Source organism: Natator depressus, chromosome 1, assembly GCF_965152275.1.
Source record: "Natator depressus isolate rNatDep1 chromosome 1, rNatDep2.hap1, whole genome shotgun sequence".
In the NCBI taxonomy this organism is placed as follows: Eukaryota; Metazoa; Chordata; order Testudines; family Cheloniidae; genus Natator; species Natator depressus.
The window spans coordinates 40847178-40868711 of record NC_134234.1 but is presented as its reverse complement, the minus strand read 5'-3'; the positions used below and the strand labels follow the sequence as shown (position 1 = coordinate 40868711).

Genomic DNA, 21534 nt, shown 5'->3' with positions numbered 1-21534 from the left:
TGTCTCTTAAGCTGTTCCAACTTAATTTTTTCCAATTGTTTTAAAACATAAATATATATATTTTCACGTAATCTTCTTATTTTAAGTACCCATTCTTGTAAAATGAGTGGCATCCTGTGATTTTACTAATATACTAAAAAAAGATTTCACACCTATTTATTGTTCAAGTGTAATCCCTGCACATTTTATAATAAGGAAGAACAATCAACATTATGTGAGATCCCAGAAAGAGAGGAAGGAAACAAAGTTACTGGAAATAGAGGGACAACTTTAATTGTAGTTTTGATATTAAGTCTATAGATCTGTTTACATTAAGAGCTGCTGGAACTTTGTCACAATTATTTTGTTGATCTGTAATTTTTATCCCTTTGAACATTTTGCATTTGTTGCCCAAAGAGAGGGTAGTCTTGTGACCCCATTAATATTCAATAGACATAATAATGTAAACATAACTATTCTGGGAAATTGAACGTTTGTTAGCCAATTTGTTATGGTTACAGGACAACTTTAAAAAAAAAATTAAAACCACACGATTTTAGAGGTTTAGGGTTTTGTCTATGCATTACTTGGATGGCTTGTTTAGCTGTCTGTTAAGTAGTGTTTTAAGGCTAGTTTTACTCTCTTAGTTAATTGCCCACTTCTCTGGCCCAGGGTTGAAGACACCATGCAGACTCCTAGCAGCAGTCTCCGCTTGACAAGGCCTCCTGAGAGGCAGTGGCAAATGTGTACTGCGGTACTCCTCATACTTATACAGTGTTGCCAACTCTCACAATATTTGATATTTTACTTAAAACCCCGTCTCCTGTAGGCAAATAATTATGTGAGAATCTGCTTTTATTTTTTAAAAAGTACGTTTCTAGCCCTCATGGTTGTGAAGAAAAGCTTGAAAATATGACCCAAGTGCACGCTAATGCCTCAAAACATTGCAGGCAAATAAAAAGAATACAAGGTATATTTATTCTTTTTTAAAATTCATGATTTGAAACCAATTTCGTAATTTTTGGAAACTTGACATTTTATGACTTTTAAAAAATTGGAATTGGCAATACTGCATACAGCAGTGGAATCTTGCCTGACTACTGTGGGACGTGGGTTGAATCTTCAGCCTTCTGGATTTAGGAAGTAATATGGGGAGGCAACAGCAGTCTCTCATACTCTCCCTGTAGTAGGAGAGGTACCATGTCTTCCATTTGTCCCTATTATTACTCCCTCCCCAACCACTTAGACTCTGGTGAAGTCCAAAAGAAGGGGACATTACAGGGCCCAAGGAAAACCCACATGAACTAATCAAGAAGTACAACATGGTTAAAATGATACCCCCTTAATCCAGTTTGCATCTTTTCCTCACTGGAAAGGGCATTTTCAGTGATTCCTGCTGGGAGCTCAGAGTTTAAAAGATTCACCCCGTTCAGGACCTAGAGCTCCCTAGGGAAACAATAAGTTCTGTGCCAAGCCCTCTGCTAGAGAAGCTTGTAACTGCCTTGGGCCTCATGGATGTGCGGGGGGGATGAATTTTAGTGAATAGTAAACCATGAGTGTCACAGGAGCGTACAAGCTCTCCAGGTTATTCTGGCAAAGCTTTTAACTGGTGAGCCTTAAGTATGGTTCTTCTCATGCCTTATAGAAGTAGGTAACTCCCCCCCCATCCCCCCAAGAACTACCTTTGAGGCTTCACTGATGTGACTAGCTCTGTCAATATAGCTAATGGAGCTTGAGACCATCGCGATGGTCTCATTAAAGTTACCAGCCATATCTCTTCAGCTGGTGATCTGTGACAGTGAGAAGTTACATATTCTCCACTTCAAGAAAGTTTTCCCTGTTCCTTCTGGACCTGCTCTGTCTGCAGGCCCACCAGAGATAGGAAGTGGCAGCCGTAGAGCCTGACTCTTCTCCCTGTGGCAAGAATGGATATTGTAGAGCCCTCTGAACTCATGGGATCCCCAACCACCACTGTGATAGGGTTTACACCCTTGGTTTCAAGGGAAGTTTGCACCGTCATAAAACTCCACTGAGTACAAACCTTCATCGTGTAATCTTGTATAGCAAAGGGAAATCGAGTGGTGGGAACTAGGACAAAGACAGTTCCTTTAAATTTAGCATTTTAAAGTTTAGTTACAAAGGATCAATCATGTAATTTCAGAATGTGTGGGGGACAATTCTTGCTGTACCTCCTATCATTTTCTACTTTTTCTCCTGTGTTTGGTAAGATGTTAGGCAGATATTGCTGCTTCTTTAGGGGTATTCAAACCGTTATCTCTTAATGTAAACCTTGATTGGGCCATAAAGTTAAAAACTATTCTTTTGTCCCCCTCTTGCAGTTCTGCTTATCAAAATCTGATAAAGAACAATATGAAAGAGAAGAGAGACCAGAATCCCAGCAGGACATTTTGAGAAGAGCTGCTAAAGACTTGCCTATCTATACCACAACAGCATCAAGGGGTGAGGCATGCAGACGAGTCCAGTTGTCAAAAAGCTGCTAGTCTAATTCATGAGATTTATTTTGATGTTGCTGTGTGAACCGTCTGCTAAACAAATACTGCAAAAGCCCATGACTTCATATTTCCCCATGAGATGCCAGAGTTCTTTTTTGTCTTGGACCTCTACAAGCAGCCAATAAATAGAACCGTTTTCTCAAAAAGATCATGTTTTGCAAAATAAATTCAGCGTGAAAATATTTATTGTGCACTCTGCTTATAATAATCTTAAATAGACTAAAGGAACAGAGCTGAAAGGCTGAGTTTTTAATATGCATTTCTATTTAATCCCAATTATTGCTTCAGTCCTCTAAGTATGAACATTTAAGGCTTGAATTTACTTCCACTACAGTGTCAGAATTGAGGATATGGAAGCTAAAATGCCAGTAAATTCTTCTTCCAATATTAGCTATAACTCAGGACAGAGCTGTTTAATCAGTATGTTTATGATCCTTCAGCTATTTCTGTCTTTACCTTCACTATTTTTAAGTAACACTATTGTAATTTCTCTGAAAATATCATGAGAGACAGTTAAATGACTCTCTCTGATGCCTAAATATAGTATAGTTTGATCTCTGTAACCGTGTTACTACTCTAAAACTAGTGGTATTATTGATTACTCCCAAGACCTGTGGTCCTTTTCAACAGAAGTTACAGATGTGATACTATTTAATATGCAGTGTGGTTGTAGCCATGTCAGTCCCAGGATATTAGAGAGTCGAATGTGAGTGAGGTAATATCTTTTATTGGATCAACTTCTGTTGTGTCTCCTACCAGTAGAAGTTGGTCCAATAAAAGATATTCCTCAACCACCTTGTCTCTCTTATCACTTAATAGTAAGTCATGAGATTTGTTAATGGTTATCTTGAGTAAATTCATTCTGTACTTAAGTGATTCCCAAACTAGGGTTCCTGGGCCATTGGTGGTTTGTGGGGCACTTGCTGGTTGTCAGCACAGAGCTGCCTGGTGGTGGTGGCTTTTCTCCTTCTTTATAGCTGCCTCTACAGGTCTGCCATCTTTTTATCAAGAAGAGTCTGGAGGCCTGTTAAAAGTAACTGCTGAGAAGGAGTTGGAGCCAGCCTAACTGCATCTGCTAGATACTACTTCAGCAGAATAGGAGAGAAATAAGAGCCGCCCTCAAGGACTAGGAGAAGAGGACTAAGGCCATTGGGGAGTATGTCAAAAGGCACATGGGGAGAAGAGGACCCAGTGTCTAGGTAGCATATCCAGAAGAAAAGGAAACCAAGTGGCAGGGAAGCATGTGCTTGGAGGATCGGGGAGGGGAGACTGAGGAACAGATTAAATGAAGAGGAAGAGTTGAAAAAGCATTTACTACAATAGAAACAGATACTGCTACACTAAATGCTTTCGTGTTACATTTTTCTGTAAGCAATTGTTGCAGTTGCCACAGCAATCTTATGCGATTCAGAATGGAAGTGGGAGGGGAGATGTCCTTGAGACAGTCTCTTGAACATAGGCAGCTTCTGTGTGTATGTAAGTTAATTTTACAAAGACCTGTTTAACAGATTGACTTTTAAAATTTGAACATAGCAATCAGATATTGTGATAGATGCCAACTAATCAAGCCTGACCGCTGTCATCACTGTTCTGCATGTGACCTGTAAGTAGCTGTAATGATCTATTGTTTAAATTCTCATCTTGAATACTTGTGCCTTATTTTTATTGCTTGCCAGTGGAACTGCATAATGGTAGATCTACTATCTCTGTCCCTCTCCCAGCCCACAGAGCCTGGGCTTCATGTAAGACATGGAAATCTCTGCTTTTCCCTCTGCTGGAACTGCAACAGTTCTACTGCATATGGGGCCCTCTGCACCATGGAGAATGGGGCAGGGTTTGTCCAAGTGTGCTGCTAGCTTTGTAAAATGTGTTCAGTCTGAAGGATCGGTACTGGAGAGTGAAGTGGGTCTGGGCTGTGATACATGTGCCAACAGAAACTTCTGGGCATGAAACCTAGCTTACTTCCCTACCTGTCAGGCACAAGCATGCTGTGGTAGTAACAACTTTGTTTCAGGAGAGCTACAGTAGCATTACAGGTCTTCATAACTTCAGAGGTATTAGGTTATCCACCAGACACATTCTGCTCCACCTGCAAAATCTGTTCTTACAGGCCACTTAAGATTGAGAAAAAAATTAATTGAACTTCAGTGACTGAGCTTGGGTAGATCTATTTAATTAAGAAATCTGATGAATGCATGTGTCTGTCTGGAATTACTACCCTTTAGCCATGCTATACTAAAGTTGGGAGAAAATGGAATATAGACCATTGGAACTATTGATTATATATTTTTCCATCTTCCTCTGCTCCATCCCAAAGTTATTTTTCTATGCAGCATTTTGATCAGCTTGATTAAGTTGAGTGTCAGGTTGCCATATTTCCCATACTCTCCACAGCAGCTGTAAGGCATGCTAGTTATTAAAATCAATTCTAAATGTTGGATTTTTTCCTCAAATGCTAATGCTGAAGTAAGTTGGTGTACAGTGAAAACAGCACCTAATGGTCGATGGAGACAGAGTGTGCCTTGTGCAGTTCAGTAATATCCCCTCTTTCTGATTAATGGGCTTTTTTGAGTCCTATCTTCTGTTTCCCCTGGGCAGAAGGTCTGACAGCTGTGAAATGGGACCTCTGCCTGAAGGGGTGGGGTTGAAAAGCAGAAGTAATGGGTATTAAAATTTGTTTCACAGTTTTAGGAAGTTTGAGACCAAATATTTGAATTAGAAAGTAAATGTATTTTGTACTTTATTTTTTATTTTAATTAATTGGAAATGGACTTTTTCTTTTTCAGATGTGTACTAAAAATGGACCATCATTGTCCTTGGTATGTTTGTTTTTTTTTAAATGAATATAAATAATATTGAAACAATTGATCAAATTCTGCACTCTTACACCAAAGTAAATATGTAATAAATCCATTGATTTTTAGTGGAATTTCTCCAGATTCAGACATTTATAAATGAGAGCAGCATATTTCCTAAGATTATTGCAATGTATATTGCAAGCCAGAATTGTAGGTCTAAGAAACCTAAATATGTACATACATATAGATGCACATCAGAACTGACCAGGTTACAAGAAATGAGAGAGGCTGAGATGCTGCTTTATTGTGTTTAATTCAGTACTGTATGCGTCAAGCGATAAGAATCTATTTTACTAAATTGTGAAAATCAACTTCTTAAATGAATTCACTCCCAGATATCAAGTTGATCAGCTCACTTAACATTGCCCCGGTTAACATTGTTTCGTGGATACATCGCTGATCTGTTAGAGAACATGTTCATTTAAAATTGTTCAGTGCTCCCTTATAACATTGCTTGGCAGCCATCTGCTTTGTCCACTGCTTGCAGGAAAAGCAACCAGTTGGAGCTAGCTGGTGGGGGCTTGGAACCAGAGTGGGCCAGCAGCCCCCCATCAACTCCCCTAAATTCCCTGTGCCTCAGCTGCCCAGCAGATAATCAACTATCAGGTAGTTCAGCTGTTCCTCCCCCCACTCTGTGTGCTGCTCCTGCCCTCTGCCTTGGAGCTGCTCCCGGGAGCCTCTTGCTTGCTGTGGAGGGGAAGTGCGGTGCTGATGTCAGGGTGTCCCCCGCTCCTGTACCCCATCTCCACAGAGCAGGGGGTGGACACAATAGATCAGGACGAAGGGAGCTTGCTGTCAGCAGCTGCTGTCTCAATTTGCTGATCTACTTGAAAAGACAGCGTACTTAGAGTGGGGTCAGCGTACTTAACGGGGCAACACGCAAGTCTCTTTCTCTCTCTCTCTCTCACACACACACACACACGGTGTGTGTATGTCTCTGTTGCACGCACGCACCCCCTTGCACTTTGGAAAGTGGAGGGAGTGGTGCGTTCCAGTGGGATAGCCTGGGTTCATCATCACGTTCAGTTTCGGCATGGAATGTTTGCAGCCACTGCCGTGCGACTCTTGTGTCTCCTCCCTCCATTCGTGCTGCATTTTAGAGTGTGAGGCTACATTAACAACATGTTAACCCTTGAGGGCTCAGCCAAATGCTAGTTCATCATTTAGCAGTAAGGCATTCCCTGGGAAATATCCCACCCTCTGACTCCATCACCTCAACCAAGCTTCACAATCATCATTGCTGTGTACAGTATTAAATTGTTTGTTTTAAAACTTATTGTGTGTGTGTGTGTATATATGTATGTATATGTGTGTGTGTGTGTGTGTGTGTGTGTGTGTATATATATATATATATATATATATATATATATATATAGTCTTTTGTCTGGCGAAAAAAAATTCCCTGGAACCTACCGCCCCCCCCCCCCTTACATTAATTCTTATGGGGAAATTGGATTCACTTAACATCATTTCGCTTAAAGTAGCATTTTTCAGGAACATAGCTACAATGTTAACCAAGGAGTTATTGCTATATTTTTTTTCCCATGCAGGATTCATTGCAGGGTGTAGAATTGCAACCTGGACATGTAGTCCCTATTGAATATCATGCAGTTTTTATTCCCCTACACATGACGTGCCATCCCAGCGGATATTGCTAGTTGTGGTAAACATTAATAGATGTTCTAGGGCCTAACGTGACATCCATTGAAGTCAATGGAAAGGCTCCCAGTGGATCAGGCCCCTGATGTCTGACAAGACTTCATATTTTTATATAAGAAATCTGGCCAGAAATGGTGCTGGTCATTAGGCTGCTCTTTGTTCAGCAAAATTATTTCAGTGACAGGAGTGATGGGAGGAGCCCACATCACCTGTCTTAAGGGAATATTCTTTAAAATGGGGATTTTAAAATGTTAAATCTTAACTTTTTCATTGATGGAACATTGTCCCAATTGACAGACTGCTGAAACCATGCACATACAGTGGTGCCCCACAAAAACAGTTTGATTAATCTTTATAACATAGTGATCTCTCTTTCTCTCTCTCTCTCTTTTTTAGGGTGAATAACTGTGTGGGATTTTCTAACTACAAATTCTTCCTCCTGTTTTTATTATACTCCTTATTGTACTGTCTGTTTGTTGCCGCTACGGTCTTGCAGTACTTCATAAAGTTTTGGACAGTAAGTTTTGCTTTTTGTTAAATTTGCATGCATTACTGAAATCTGTATCAGAGCTTCATGTCTCCATTTTTGTCTGTTTTGTGGATCAGTACCATCAACAACAGCATCACTTGAGGTGACAGAAGCAAGAGAACCTTTCAAAATTAAATGAGTTAAGTTCTACATTGAGTAGAGCTGGACAAATACTGTGGGAGAGTAGAGAGGGTGGAAATTAAAAAACAATAAAGTACAACTTCTCTGATGCCAAAAATTGAGCAGCACAGCTCAATTTTTCAAATATGTGCGTTGGATACTTAGCTTCTTATAATCAAACCATGGAGTAAAACAAATGATGGAAAATATTGTCAGATTTGAATAACAAATTCAAGGAAATAGAAATCTACTTGTGGATATTCTGCGAGCAGAAGAGACAGCTAAATTTGCCTATTCATTGTGAATTTGTTTGGTTTTAATACTGAGTGCTTATAATGGCAAATTTCAATTTGAGATTTGTAGCGTTTACTGACCAGACATAGCCATCATAAGAAGTTATGCAAAGTATGTACAGTGTTAATACTGTTTACTTTCACTGCAACTGTTTTCAGTGTTCAAATGGATAATATGCACTTACTCTATTACACAAATTCATTTGAATAGAGCCTTATCAGTGGAAGCATCCTTATACATTATATTTTATACCAATTCTCTTCCAGAGAGAAGTGCACATTCCAGACTCAATAGAGTATCTTCTATTTCATTCCCTCTCCTAATATTAAAGCCTTGCATTGTGCCTACTGTCCTTCCTGATACGTAGGACTAGATGTAGTTACCTTCAGAATTCAGCTAATGCTACTGAAAAATAATTGATTGGAAGAATTGTCATCAGTGAAAGGCTCTTCGCAACTTTTAAAGCTTGTGACTGCCTCTTAGACACAAGTTGCCATCTGTGCAGCTGTGCAAAACAGTAATTATCCTCAGAGCTGTAAGGATGACAGTTTTTTAAGCCTAAAGATGTAACTGTATCAGGGATCTCTTTCTTTGTATAAGACTACATGGTACGTTCGGAGTAGCTACACTTGAAACAGTTCATAGAATCATAGAATATCAGGGTTGGAAGGGACCCCAGAAGGTCATCTAGTCCAACCCCCTGCTCGAAGCAGGACCAATTCCCAGTTAAATCATCCCAGCCAGGGCTTTGTCAAGCCTGACCTTAAAAACCTCTAAGGAAGGAGATTCTACCACCTCCCTAGGTAACGCATTCCAGTGTTTCACCACCCTCTTAGTGAAAAAGTTTTTCCTAATATCCAATCTAAACCTCCCCCATTGCAACTTGAGACCATTACTCCTCGTTCTGTCATCTGCTACCATTGAGAAGAGTCTAGAGCCATCCTCTTTGGAACCCCCTTTCAGGTAGTTGAAAGCAGCTATCAAATCCCCCCTCATTCTTCTCTTCTGCAGACTAAACAATCCCAGCTCCCTGAGCCTCTCTTCATAAGTCATGTGCTCTAGACCCCTAATCATTTTTGTTGCCCTTCGCTGGACTCTCTCCAATTTATCCACATCCTTCATGTAGTGTGGGGCCCAAAACTGGACACAGTACTCCAGATGAGGCCTCACCAGTGTCGAATAGAGGGGAACGATCGCATCCCTCGATCTGCTCGCTATGCCCCTACTTATACATCCCAAAATGCCATTGGCCTTCTTGGCAACAAGGGCACACTGTTGACTCATATCCAGCTTCTCGTCCACTGTCACCCCTAGGTCCTTTTCCGCAGAACTGCTGCCTAGCCATTCGGTCCCTAGTCTGTAGCGGTGCATTGGATTCTTCCATCCTAAGTGCAGGACCCTGCACTTATCCTTATTGAACCTCATCAGATTTCTTTTGGCCCAATCCTCCAATTTGTCTAGGTCCTTCTGTATCCTATCCCTCCCCTCCAGCGTATCTACCACTCCTCCCAGTTTAGTATCATCTGCAAATTTGCTGAGAGTGCAATCCACACCATCCTCCAGATCATTTATGAAGATATTGAACAAAACAAAAGTTGTTCTTTTGATGTCTAAGAAAGATAAATGGTGTTAGTAGTCATCCAGGCTGTACACCCAATTCTACGAAATGCTGCGTTTCAGTATGATATATCGATTTTACATTGTGGCCCATCAGCGTAGAGCAAAAGAACTCGGGGGGAATTGAGTGTCAGTGCCTTGCAGGATCAGGCTCTATGATTGTATTCAATCAGACATGTTACTGATTTCCTCATTAAAACGTTGCCTTGGCAAAATTCTCAAAATGTAATTATCTAACTCTGACATTCAATCTTATTGAATATGCTCTATTTCATCTTTAATTTGTTTGTGAATGTGGCTCAACGTGGTTGTGGCCCTCTGTATTTTACAGATCATGGGGGAGCAGACATGCAGGAAAGAGAACTGATTTGCTTTGTCACCTCACTTCATAAGTCTTATTACGGTGGAAGTCTTGTGTTTGGACATTAGGCCATAATGAGCATTATTTAATACCACCCATTTACAGAAAATCTCTTCCAAGGCCCATCAGACACGATAGTGGAGTGGACTTCTCTGAATGAAGAGAGGGAAATTAAGAGTTTCTTGTGTAATCGTTAGTCTTCACTATTCCCTGCAAGAATGTGTCATTTCTGATGATTGACTGTTTTAAAAAAACAACAACAAAAAGTGGTCTTATCTTACTCAGCAGTACTGCTTCATTTGTATATTCATAGAATCATAGAATAACAGAGTTGGAAGGGACCTCTGGAGGCCATCTAGTCCAACCCCCTGCCCAGAGCAGGACCAATTCCAACTAAATCATCCCAGCCAGGGCTTTGTCAAGCCTGACCTTAAAAACTTCTAAGGAAGGGGATTCCACCACCTCCCTAGGTAACGCATTCCAGTGTTTCACCACCCTCCTAGTGAAAAAGTTTTTCCTAATATCCAACCTAAACCTCCCCCACTGCAACTTGAGACCATTACTCCTTGTCCTGTCATGTGCTATCACTGAGAATAGTCTAGATCCATCCTCTTTGGATCCACCTTTCACATAGTTAAAAGCAGCTATCAAATCCCCCCTCATTCTTCTCTTCCGTAGACTAAATAATCCCAGTTCCCTCAGCCTCTCCTTATAACTCATGTGTTCCAGTCCCCTAATCATTTTTGTTGCCCTTCGCTGGACTCTTTCCAATTTTTCCACATCCTTCTTGTAGCGTGGGGCCCAAAACTGGACACAGTACTCCAGATGAGGCCTCACCAATGTCGAATAGAGGGGAACGATCACGTCCCTCGATCTGCTGGCAGTGCCCCTACTTATACACCCCAAAATGCCATTGGCCTTCTTGGCAACAAGGGCACACTGTTGACTCATATCCAGCTTCTCGTCCACTGTCACCCCTAGGTCCTTCTCTGCAGAACTGCTGCCGAGCCATTCGGTCCCTAGTCTGTAGTGGTGCGTGGGATTCTTCCGTCCTAAGTGCAGAACTCCGCACTTGTCCTTGTTGAACCTCATCAGATTTCTTTTGGCCCAATCCTCCAATTTATCTAGGTCCCTCTGTATCCTATCCCTACCCTCCAGCGTATCTACCACTCCTCACAGTTTAGTGTCATCCGCAAACTTGCTGAGGGTGCAATCCACACCATCCTCCAGATCATTAATGAAGATATTGAACAAAACTGGCCCCAGGACCGACCCTTGGGGCACTCCGCTACATACCAGCTGCCAACTAGACATGGAGCCATTGATCACTACCCGTTGAGCCCGACAATCTAGCCAACTTTCTACCCAACTTGTAGTGCATCCATCCAGCCCATACTTCTTTAACTTGCTGACAAGAATACTGTGGGAGACCGTGTCAAAAGCTTTGCTAAAGTCGAGGAATAACACGTCTACTGCTTTCCCTTCATCCACAGAACCAGTTATCTCATCATAGAAGGCAATTAGATTAGTCAGGCATGACTTGCCCTTGGTGAATCCATGCTGACTGTTCCTGATCACTTTCCTCTCCTCTAAGTGCTTCAGAATTGATTCCTTGAGGACATGCTCCATGATTTTTCCGGGGACTGAGGTGAGGCTGACCGGCCTGTAGTTCCCAGGATCATCCTTCTTCCCTTTTTTAAAGATGAGCACTACATTAGCCTTTTTCCAATCTTCCGGGACTTCCCCCAATCGCCATGAGTTTTCAAAGATAAAGGCCAATGGCTCTGCAATCACATCCGCCAGTTCCTTTAGCACTCTCGGATGCAACGCATCCGGCCCCATGGACTTGTGCACGTCCAGTTTTTCTAAATAGTCCCTGTCGTAAATATAAAGGGAAGGGTAAACCCCTTTAAAATCCCTCCTGGCCAGAGGAAAAATCCTCTCACCTGTAAAGGGTTAAGAAGCTAAAGGTAACCTCGCTGGCACCTGACCAAAATGACCAATGAGGAGACTAGAGACTTTCAAAAGCTGGGAGGAGGGAGAGAAACAAAGGGTCTGTGTCTGTCGGTACACTGTTTTTGCCGGGGATAGACCAGGAATGGAGTCTTAGAACTTTTAGTAAGTAATCTAGCTAGGTATGTGTTAGATTATGATTTCTTTAAATGGCTGAGAAAAGAATTGTACTGAATAGAATGACTATTTCTGTCTGTGTGTCTTTTTTGTAACTTAAGGTTTTGCCTAGAGGGATTGTCTATGTTTTGAATCTAATTACCCTGTAAGGTATCTACCATCCTGATTTTACAGAGGTGATTCCTTTACTTCTATTTATTTCTATTTCTATTAAAAGTCTTCTTGTAAGAAAACTGAATGCTTTTTCATTGTTCTCAGATCCAAGGGTTTGGGTCTGTGGTCACCTATGCAAATTGGTGAGGATTTTTACCAAACCTTTCCCAGGAAGTGGGGTGCAAGGGTTGGGAGGATTTTGGGGGGAAAGACGTGTCCAAACTACGTTTCCCAGTAAACCCAGTTAGAGTTTGGTGGTGGCAGTGGATATTCCAAGGACAAAGGATAAAATTAATTTGTACCTTGGGGAAGTTTTAACCTAAGCTGGTAAAAGTAAGCTTAGGAAGTTTTCATGCAGGTCCCCACATCTGTACCCTAGAGTTCAGAGTGGGGGAGGAACCTTGACAGTCCCGAACCACTTCTTTCTCCACAGAGGGCTGGCCACCTCCTCCCCATGCTGTGCTGCCCAGTGCAGTAGTCTGGGAGCTGACCTTGTTCGTGAAGACAGAGGCAAAAAAATCATTGAGTACGTTAGCTTTTTCCACATCCTCTGTCACTAGGTTGCCTCCCTCATTTAGTGAGGGGCCCACACTTTCCTTGGCTTTCTTCTTATTGCCAGCATACCTGAAGAAACTCTTCTTGTTACTCTTAACATCCCTCGCTAGCTGCAACTCCAGGTGTGATCTAGCCTTCCTGATTCCATTCCTACATGCCCGAGCAATATTTATATACTCATCCCTGGTCATTTGTCCAATCTTCCACTTCTTGTAAGCTTCTTTTTTGTATTTAAGATCAGCAAGGATTTCACTGTTAAGCCAAGCTGGTCGCCTGCCATATTTACTATTCTTTCTACACATCAGGATGGTTTGTCCCTGTAACCTCAATAGGATTCTTTAAAATACAGCCAGCTCTCCTGGACTCCTTTCCCCCTCATGTTGTTCTCCCAGGGGATCTTGCCAATCAGTTCCCTGAGGGAGTCAAAGTCTGCTTTTCTGAAGTCCAGGGTCTGTATTCTGCTGCTTTCCTTTCTTCCTTGTGTCAGGATCCTGAACTCGACCATCTCATGGTCACTGCCTCCCAGGTTCCCATCCACTTTTGCTTCCCCTACTAATTCTTCCCGGTTTGTGAGCAAAAGGTCAAGAAGAGCTCCGCCCCTAGTTGGTTCCTCCAGCACTTGCACCAGGAAATTGTCCCCTACAGTTTCCAAAAACTTGCTGGATTGTCTGTGCACCGCGTATTGCTCTCCCAGCAGATATCAGGATGATTGAAGTCGCCCATGAGAACCAGGGCGTGTGATCTAGTAACTTCTGCGACTTGCCGGAAGAAAGCCTCGTCCACCTCATCCCCCTGGTCCGGTGGTCTATAGCAGACTCCCACCACAACATCACCCTTGTTGCTCAGGCTTCTAAACTTAATCCAGAGACTCTCAGGTTTTTCTGCAGTTTCATACTTCAGCTCTGAGCAGTCATACTGCTCCCTTACATATAGTGCAACTCCCCCACCTTTTCTGGCCTCCCTGTCCTTCCTGAACAGTTTATACCCATCCATGAGAGTACTCCAGTCATGTGAGTTATCCCACCAAGTCTCCATTATTCCAATCACATCATAATTCCCTGACTTTGCCAGGACTTCCAGTTCTCCCTGCTTGTTTCCCAGGCTTTGTGCATTGTATATAGGCACTTGAGATAACCCGCTGATCACCCTTGTTCTCAGTATGAGGCAGGAGCCCTCCCCTCTCACACGCTCCTGCTCGTGCTTCCTCCCGGTATCCCGCTTCCCCACTTACCTCAGGGCTTTGGTCTCCTTCCCCCGGTGAACCTAGTTTAAAGCCCTCCTCACTAGGTTAGCCAATTATTCAATTATGTCTGTTTGCTTTAGTGATTAAAACAGGTATGTTTTAATGCTTCTTATGTCTGGTAGCACTGCACAGCCAACATACTTAGAAAGATTGAGCAGGATTCAGTACATCAACAACAGAACTGTTTTGATTATGAGAATGGGTCTAATTTGGCATGCAGAACTTTGATATTCAAGAGTGGAAAGAATCCATCTTGACAAATTTCAAAATGAGGTTGCTGGACTTGCAGTAGGAAAAACATCTTTTAATTGTAAACTTGCACACACTTGTTATCGAAATCATTGAGACACAAAATCCTGAATTCTTTCAATGCTTTTCTTACAATCACTTTTCAGAGTAAAACTATACTTTATACCTATATTCAAGCCACTTATACACTCCTGAATTTAATATACCTAAAATAAATTATAATGAGACTAAAATAGTAGACCATTTTAATAAGACTTCTGTAGAGCGATGGTGGCACCTTCATCAGCGTGGCACCTTCATCAGCATGGCTTGCAAAATTCACTTGCCTGTGGTGAGTAGGAAGCTTTTCTAGATGAATGCCATCAACTTCTGCAGAATCTAAGACTTGATTGCTATGTGTGATTTGTTTTCTATAAAATATTCTAGTCTCAGTAGTTGTAAAAAAAACAAAACAAAAAACAAAAAAAACCCTTCCAGATATGAACCAGGTATAACTGATGTGGTGCTGTCTGCAGACTGTCCTCTTTAGTGCCTCTGCTGCTGCTCATATCTCTCTCACAAAGCAAAGTGAAAATTGATCAGGCTTGTTAGTTTTCACTGTTCCTGTTGGGGACCTTTGAGACAGCACTGACCCAACATGGACAAGTTTCAGATGAAATTTACTCTGCTGCATCTTGGGAAAGCTCTGCGCAAAGGCAGAAGATGGATTAAAAAACAGAGCCTGGTACAGGGGTTCTTAGATTTTAAAGTGATGAGACCATATATAGGTACATAGATAGGATAAGGGCGGCAGCACCACCCTCGCAACAGCCAGTAGGCTCTGGAACCAGAGTTGGGGAACAGAGCTATTTCTTTCTCCCAGCAGCCAGTGGGGAATGGGAATTTCATACTTACCAAGCATACCATTATGTGGACACTACAAAAATGGAGTCCTCGAGCAGGTCTAAGGACAACGTCTTAGTAGAAATCCCAAATCTCCTTTTGCAACAGCTGCAGGCAGGGAAAGGAAGACTGGCGGGGGGGAGCTTAGAGTCTCACATGCGCATTGCTACTAGCCAGTAGGGCCCTTCATTTTAGTTGAGTCCTCAGGCTATTAGATGCTTAGAAAATCCCTATACATGAGAGGGCCTGTGTGGAGTGAGGGCAGTATGAAGAGAACAGTGAGCTCAGAAAATCTTCCATGGGGAAGGTGAATAGAAGTCACAGGAGAGGAGGAGTTGGAAACAACTTTCTTTTCTTTCTTTTTTTTTTTTTTTAATCCACTTGGCTATTTTGTTACGCGAACCATCAAAAAATATCTTTACCAGAATGAGTTCTGCCCCTGTTAGGTAAACACTTCCTAAAGTTCAGAACAGCAGCAGCAATTTAACCACAGTATTGACCATGTCCTGATCAAATTTCATTTTGAAAACTAAATATTTTGCTTTGAGAAAATACTGTTCTCCAAGAATTGCTTTCTGTTTTACAGAAATATAATTCCAAAATAGCCAGGTGGATTTTTAAAAATTGTTTTATAAAAAAAAAAAAAAAAAGAAAAGAGTTGTCACACTGAGGATGTCTGCTGTCTTTCATGAAAGTTGTATTATAATTGCTATCAGTCCTTGAAAATGTGTTTTTACAGTGGAAAAAACTGACTTACCTTGAAGTTCTCATACTTCTACAGTTTTCTGAGAATTTGTCTCTTATTACTTAGCCTGCAAACTCTGATGACAGACCCTTGGCTATCCTGCCTTCCTGGAATAAAAAGCACCTCTAACTTCCTTGTTTACTCTGTGGATCTGTATTTCTTAATCTTCAAGCTGTGTCCCCCAGAAAGAGGGCAACCTATCTTGGGTTGGAAAGAGGCTTGGCTACCCCAGTGTGGAGCTCAACAGAGAGAAGCAATTAGAGTATCTCCTCCACTGACCCTGATGTCAAGAGGTCAAAACATGGCAGGTTCTCTTGAAGAAAGGAGAGAATGGGAGCCCTAAGAAATGGAAATTATCAGTAACTAAAATGGCCGTACGTAAAGATGTTGGGAGGTCAAGGAGCCTAGCCTTGATGTGTTGGTGGAGAGAGCAGTGGTACCTTGCTATCTTAGGCCTTGTCTAGACTTGGATGTAAGATGTGATGTTAACTAACACGTTTTAAAAGTCTTGTTAGATAAGGGACGCTGCCTTTAACGTGCTAAACTGTTCAAGTTAAAGCTTAGGCTTTTGTTTGATCAGCTTTACATATGTTTAAAGCAGTGGGTCTTGCCCATGCTAGACTTTTAAAATTATAGCTAACGTGTGCTAACATCACACTTGAAATCCGAGTTTAGACAGGGCTTTATTGTTGCAGAAGGGGAAGCCTAGAGTTTTTCCATTAACTGGTGGGAGGCATCCCAGATCAACGTGTAAGACCCTTTTGCCTTCACGCAAAAGGACACTGTGGGAGAGGGAACATTATCACACGTGCATTTGTATGGGCAGTTTTTATTTTTTTAGCTATGACTAGAGAAAACGAGAGAGAGAAACCATTTTATTCTGCCTCGCTTAGAGCCCATTCCTAAATGCTTTACTTCCCCAGCACAACTGAAAAACAAACATCATCTTTGAGTGGAAAATGTTTCCCTCTTCATATTTACAACCCCCTGGTTGACAACTCCACCCTGTGGTAATGAGTATAGTGAAAATGCAGATAGATGTGTAGTCACTAAACTGTACAGCATTTGTTTTGCACCTCTGAGGTATGCTGAGCTTGAGTTATTTTCCTGACTCCTGAATATTCTGTTCATATTCAATGTTTTTTAAACCTCAGCTACAAAATTAAAAGACTGCTAGATGAAAACTACTGATTGAGAGAGCACCTGATGCAACTGTATTGGGAAAGCTGAAGAAACATGTTGAAAGCACCCTATACATGTATAAATGTTGCCAGTTACACACACTAACAGAGCACTTTAGGCTTTCAGAAAAGAGTTGGCAATCTGTTCCTGCGCACTTTGCTCCAATTTTCTTTGTGAATGAAAGATAAGACTTCTAATGGGCATTAGAACTCTGCATGTTTTAGAACACATGTGCACACTAACCATTGCTTTTTCGAACAAAGCGTGTGCTGTTTTCTAACATTTGTCTTGAAATTATACTGGTATATAATAAATTGTCTTTGTTTGCGCAAAGCTTTGCCGCAGGAAATCTGCAGAGAATTGTCCAAAGGTAAAATCCTGTGTTGATGTGATTAATATAGAAATTGTTCCTACTGTGTTTTTTCTAGTCCATTCATTTGTGATAGCTGTTTACATTGTTACCTAATGGAAAAAAACATGTAATCCTTTCTCCGTGTAAGACAGGTGGTATAAAGTGTTTGTGTTTGATTTAATTGAAATGTATGGCAGATAACCTAGAAAAGAAATCAACTTCAGATAAGTGTGTGCTGGATGGGCTAATGGAAAATTAAATGGCAATAATGCCAACTACACCTCTGGATAAAAATAGATATTCTAATTTCCGAATGCTGTTAAAGGTCAACTTCTTAAAAGTATTGAGTTTTTGAGCTTATGTAATTAAACCATTTATTGTTTCAAAAACCCATTGGCCTATTGCAAAAGTATACAGCAAAGCCTAAAAATAGATAGGGAAGAAAGTGAATGCCTAATATTTGTGTTTGTTTTTTAAAATCATGTTTTGTACCTGACGTACTGAAATTCTAGTTCAAGAAAAGCTGATCTACATAAAAGCGTGATCTCCATAATTTTGCTATGGGCACAGGCCTGTTGTGATTTGCTGTGTAAGTGCTGGCTGTGTTTTAAGATGGTCTAACTCAAGCAACGAGGCCTAGATCAACCAAGGGGACTTAGCCCTGCTACCTAAGTTAGCCAGTAGGAATTGGAAGAGAGGGGTGGGGCTTAGGCAGCTCTCTCACTTTGACATTCTTGACCATGAACCTCATAGATTCCAAGGTCAGAAAAGACCTTTGTGATCATCTAGTCTGACCACCTGTATAACACAGGCCATAGAACTTCCCCAAAATCATTCCTTTTGAACTAGAGCCCAGGTCTCCCACCTCCCAGGTGAATGCCCTGACCACTGGCTTACTGGGGGGAGCCACGGGCATTAGCAAGTCCTCCTCCTCTGTTTTGTGCAGGGCCCAATCCAATAAGTGTGCTCTTAGGTGACCTTTGAGAACACCCAGGATGTGGGTGCTATAGGTAACCTAGGTATTGGAATGCCCAGTTTGAACATCCCGCTGGGGCTTAGGCATTGAGCAACTCAGGACTTGCACAACTTTGCACATGCCCACTGGCAGAAATTTAGGCACCTAAGGAATTTAAGCACTTTTAGGGTTAAGCGGCGGCTGAGCAAAGGGTTTGAGGATCTAAACTTTGGACTTAGGCACCTAAATCCCTTTGGGAATTTAGCCCCTAATGTTTCCAACATTTAAAAATATTTTAGACAAGACATTGTGTAATTAGTCCAGTTCCTCTCTACTTTTTCCACCAGTTTTGGGGCATATTAACAGGGACACTGTCAACTTAAAATCTAGTCAGTTTTTAAATTAAAAGTAGTTTAAGCACCTTCTCTGAGTCCCTCCCTGGGATTCTTATGGTTTCACAGTCCAAATTTTCCTGTTTCTAAAAACAATTTTCCCTCCCCTGTTGCTGTCTGGAAGACCCACCCTAACATGAAAGAGATTATACCAAAAGTGCTATCAAATGTACAAAGCAAATACTGCTCACTTCCAGTTATGTTGGTGTTTACAAGGAACAGTAGGTAAAATTCAGACAGAATGGGGTTACCATCAGGCTAATCACTGTGATCCACTGCTCTGAACCAGCTTCAGATAATATGGAAGAGAGGCTTAATAGTGATGCTGCATATTATGCGAAGTGAAGGGGGAAAAGCTTCAGGGGGGAATAAGAGTAGAGTAGAATGTTTAGTGAGGATGCTGGATTATTTGCTTAAAAGGGTTAATATTAATCTTCATTTTTTTCTCCCCCCAGAATGATCTGCCAGACTCACATGCAAAATTCCATGTACTTTTCCTTTTCTTTGTGGCTGCCATGTTCTTCATCAGCATACTGTCACTTTTCAGCTACCACTGCTGGCTAGTCAGCAAAAACAGATCAACAATAGGTCAGTTAATTGGAATATGTAGTTGCCTTTTGGCCAGAAAACTGATACTGATGTGAGCATGAGTTCTGCAGGAAGTGGCGTAATGTTTAAGGGAAATTCTAAAATCCTGCAGAGAGTGGAACATTTTCAGTGGAAGTAATTTAATTGAAAGGTTCTGTTGTGAGATAATTGAGTGTAAAGAGTTATCTGTCTGGAACCAAAGGTGTGGGTGCACGATGGATGTCAGTTATTTGTTTTATCTTTTTGTTGTATTTTTGAATGGCGCCTAGCATAATAGGTCCCTAATCCCTGATTGGAACCCATAGATTAGCACAGTACAAATCATTTGTATTACAGTAGCACCCCAGGGCTCCAACTGAGATCATGGCCCCATTGTGCTAGGTGGTGTACATAGATATAGAAAGACACAATCCATGCCCCAGAAATCTGATGAGGTAGATAGGGAATAAAAGAAGGGACCTTGCTACTAGAAAACTTTTTTTGTAAAACACTCAAAGTAATATGGAAAAATGGAAATACTGACAAATATTTCCTGACAAACATAATGATGCTTCCCTTGCCTGCTGTAAACTGAGTCTTGCTGGTCAGTACAATGAGTGTTTTTTTCTACCATGTGTTCAAGTTAAAGCACTTGGATAACATCTTCAAAAGTGCTTATGTGATTTTTGGAGCCCAAGTCCTATTGATTTTTTTTCAGTGATTTTTTTCAGATTTTTTTTTTATCAATCAGATTATTCACTCAGCTCTAGTTGCAGCCTTTCCTTCTGATTGTTGACTTTGCTTCTGTTAGACAGGCCTTCTCACATCAAGATTAGACTATTGCAATGCGCTGTACATGGGGCTATACTTTAAAACTATTTGGAGATTGAAGCTGGTACAGAATGCAGCAACTCCCTTATCAAACAGCATCTTGCTGGGAGTATGCAACACTGGTGCTCTAAGATAGGTATTAACTGCCTAGTGGTTAATTTATTTGTAGATTAGTTTTAATGCTGCTGGGTAGTTATTATAAGACTAATTATTGTCAGGGTCTCAGATTTTGTATTAGTATTCTTTTTACTGTCAAATGTAAATAAAATACAATAAAATAGACATGTTATGAAAGCATGTCCCATATCAAATTTAAAATTTTACCCTTCATTGCTGTTATGTCACTTACCTTGTTAGATCTTTTGCCATATTTTTAATTGCTAAAACTTGACATCAGTGTTTTTCTGTAATGCATTTTAAGGCATTGTTGATATTAGTTTCACTAAACTCACTGTCTGAATGTCATGTATTTTCCAGTTGCCTACAGTAATCATAGTAATGAAGAGAAATTGTTTGTTCAATTGCATGCTTTTGAAGAACATTGCTTTGTTTAAAATTGTTAATTTCCCTTTTTAAATAGAAGCATTCCGGGCACCCACATTTCGAAATGGCCCTGACAAAAATGGCTTCTCTCTCGGATGTAGCAAAAATCTGAAAGAGGTTTTTGGAGATGAAAAGAAGTATTGGTTGCTGCCTGTTTTTACAAGGTATCAACCCTTATGGGACCCATGGATTCCACTACTTTAAAAAACAAACAAACTATGCATAACTCCTGGAATTTAGGGTTTGGTGGGTGAAAGTGTACAGTAAGCAGCTGAACAAACTTCACTGAGGACCCTAATCTGAAGAGTTAAACCCTGAGCACAAGGGAGCTTAGGGCCCTACCAAACTGAGATGTTGAAAACACTTCTTGAACAGTGTTTAGAAAGATAGTAACAGTTTCAAATGACAGTGGGCTGGTGCCTTACATACAGCAGGACCCCAGTAACACAAAGGACCAGACCAGTGAACTCTCAGGCTTCATCTATGCTACAAAGAACACTGATGTAAGATGACATTTTTTAGAAACAATTTTAAAAATAGCTATGGCTGAGACAATTTTGCCTTCAGTGTGGACCGCACATAATTAGATTAAAAGTATTAGGAGAAAATGTTCCGAGACTAAGCAATACACGGCTCTGTCTGTGGTAGAGAAATTGACAAATAATTTCCCACCAATTTTAATACCATTTCAGCTGAACCTGTATTAGAATGGGTGTTTAAAACCACTGGGATCTATAGCGTAGATGAGCCTCTGGCAGCCAGACCAGTTTTTTTTTCTATCATTTTAATTTAGACTGGCTTCAAAAGCAGGTTTATCGAAGGTGT

The 21534-nt window shown here is 41.0% G+C and overlaps 1 protein-coding gene across 2 annotated transcripts in view; it reads left to right on the top strand.

Annotated features, from left to right (window-relative positions):
* ZDHHC20 (zDHHC palmitoyltransferase 20) overlaps positions 1 to 21534 on the top strand; it is a 77002-nt gene that overhangs the window by 44565 nt on the left and 10903 nt on the right. Inside the window, exons 4-10 of one of the 2 annotated variants that reach the window (XM_074958299.1) lie at positions 2319 to 2439; positions 4026 to 4095; positions 5279 to 5311; positions 7406 to 7526; positions 17404 to 17439; positions 19224 to 19356; positions 20747 to 20873. In XM_074958299.1, coding sequence (XP_074814400.1) covers positions 2319 to 2439; positions 4026 to 4095; positions 5279 to 5311; positions 7406 to 7526; positions 17404 to 17439; positions 19224 to 19356; positions 20747 to 20873 — 641 coding nt within the window. The remainder of the gene's footprint in view (positions 1 to 2318; positions 2440 to 4025; positions 4096 to 5278; positions 5312 to 7405; positions 7527 to 17403; positions 17440 to 19223; positions 19357 to 20746; positions 20874 to 21534) is intronic. The other variant, XM_074958308.1, reaches the window with a different exon arrangement.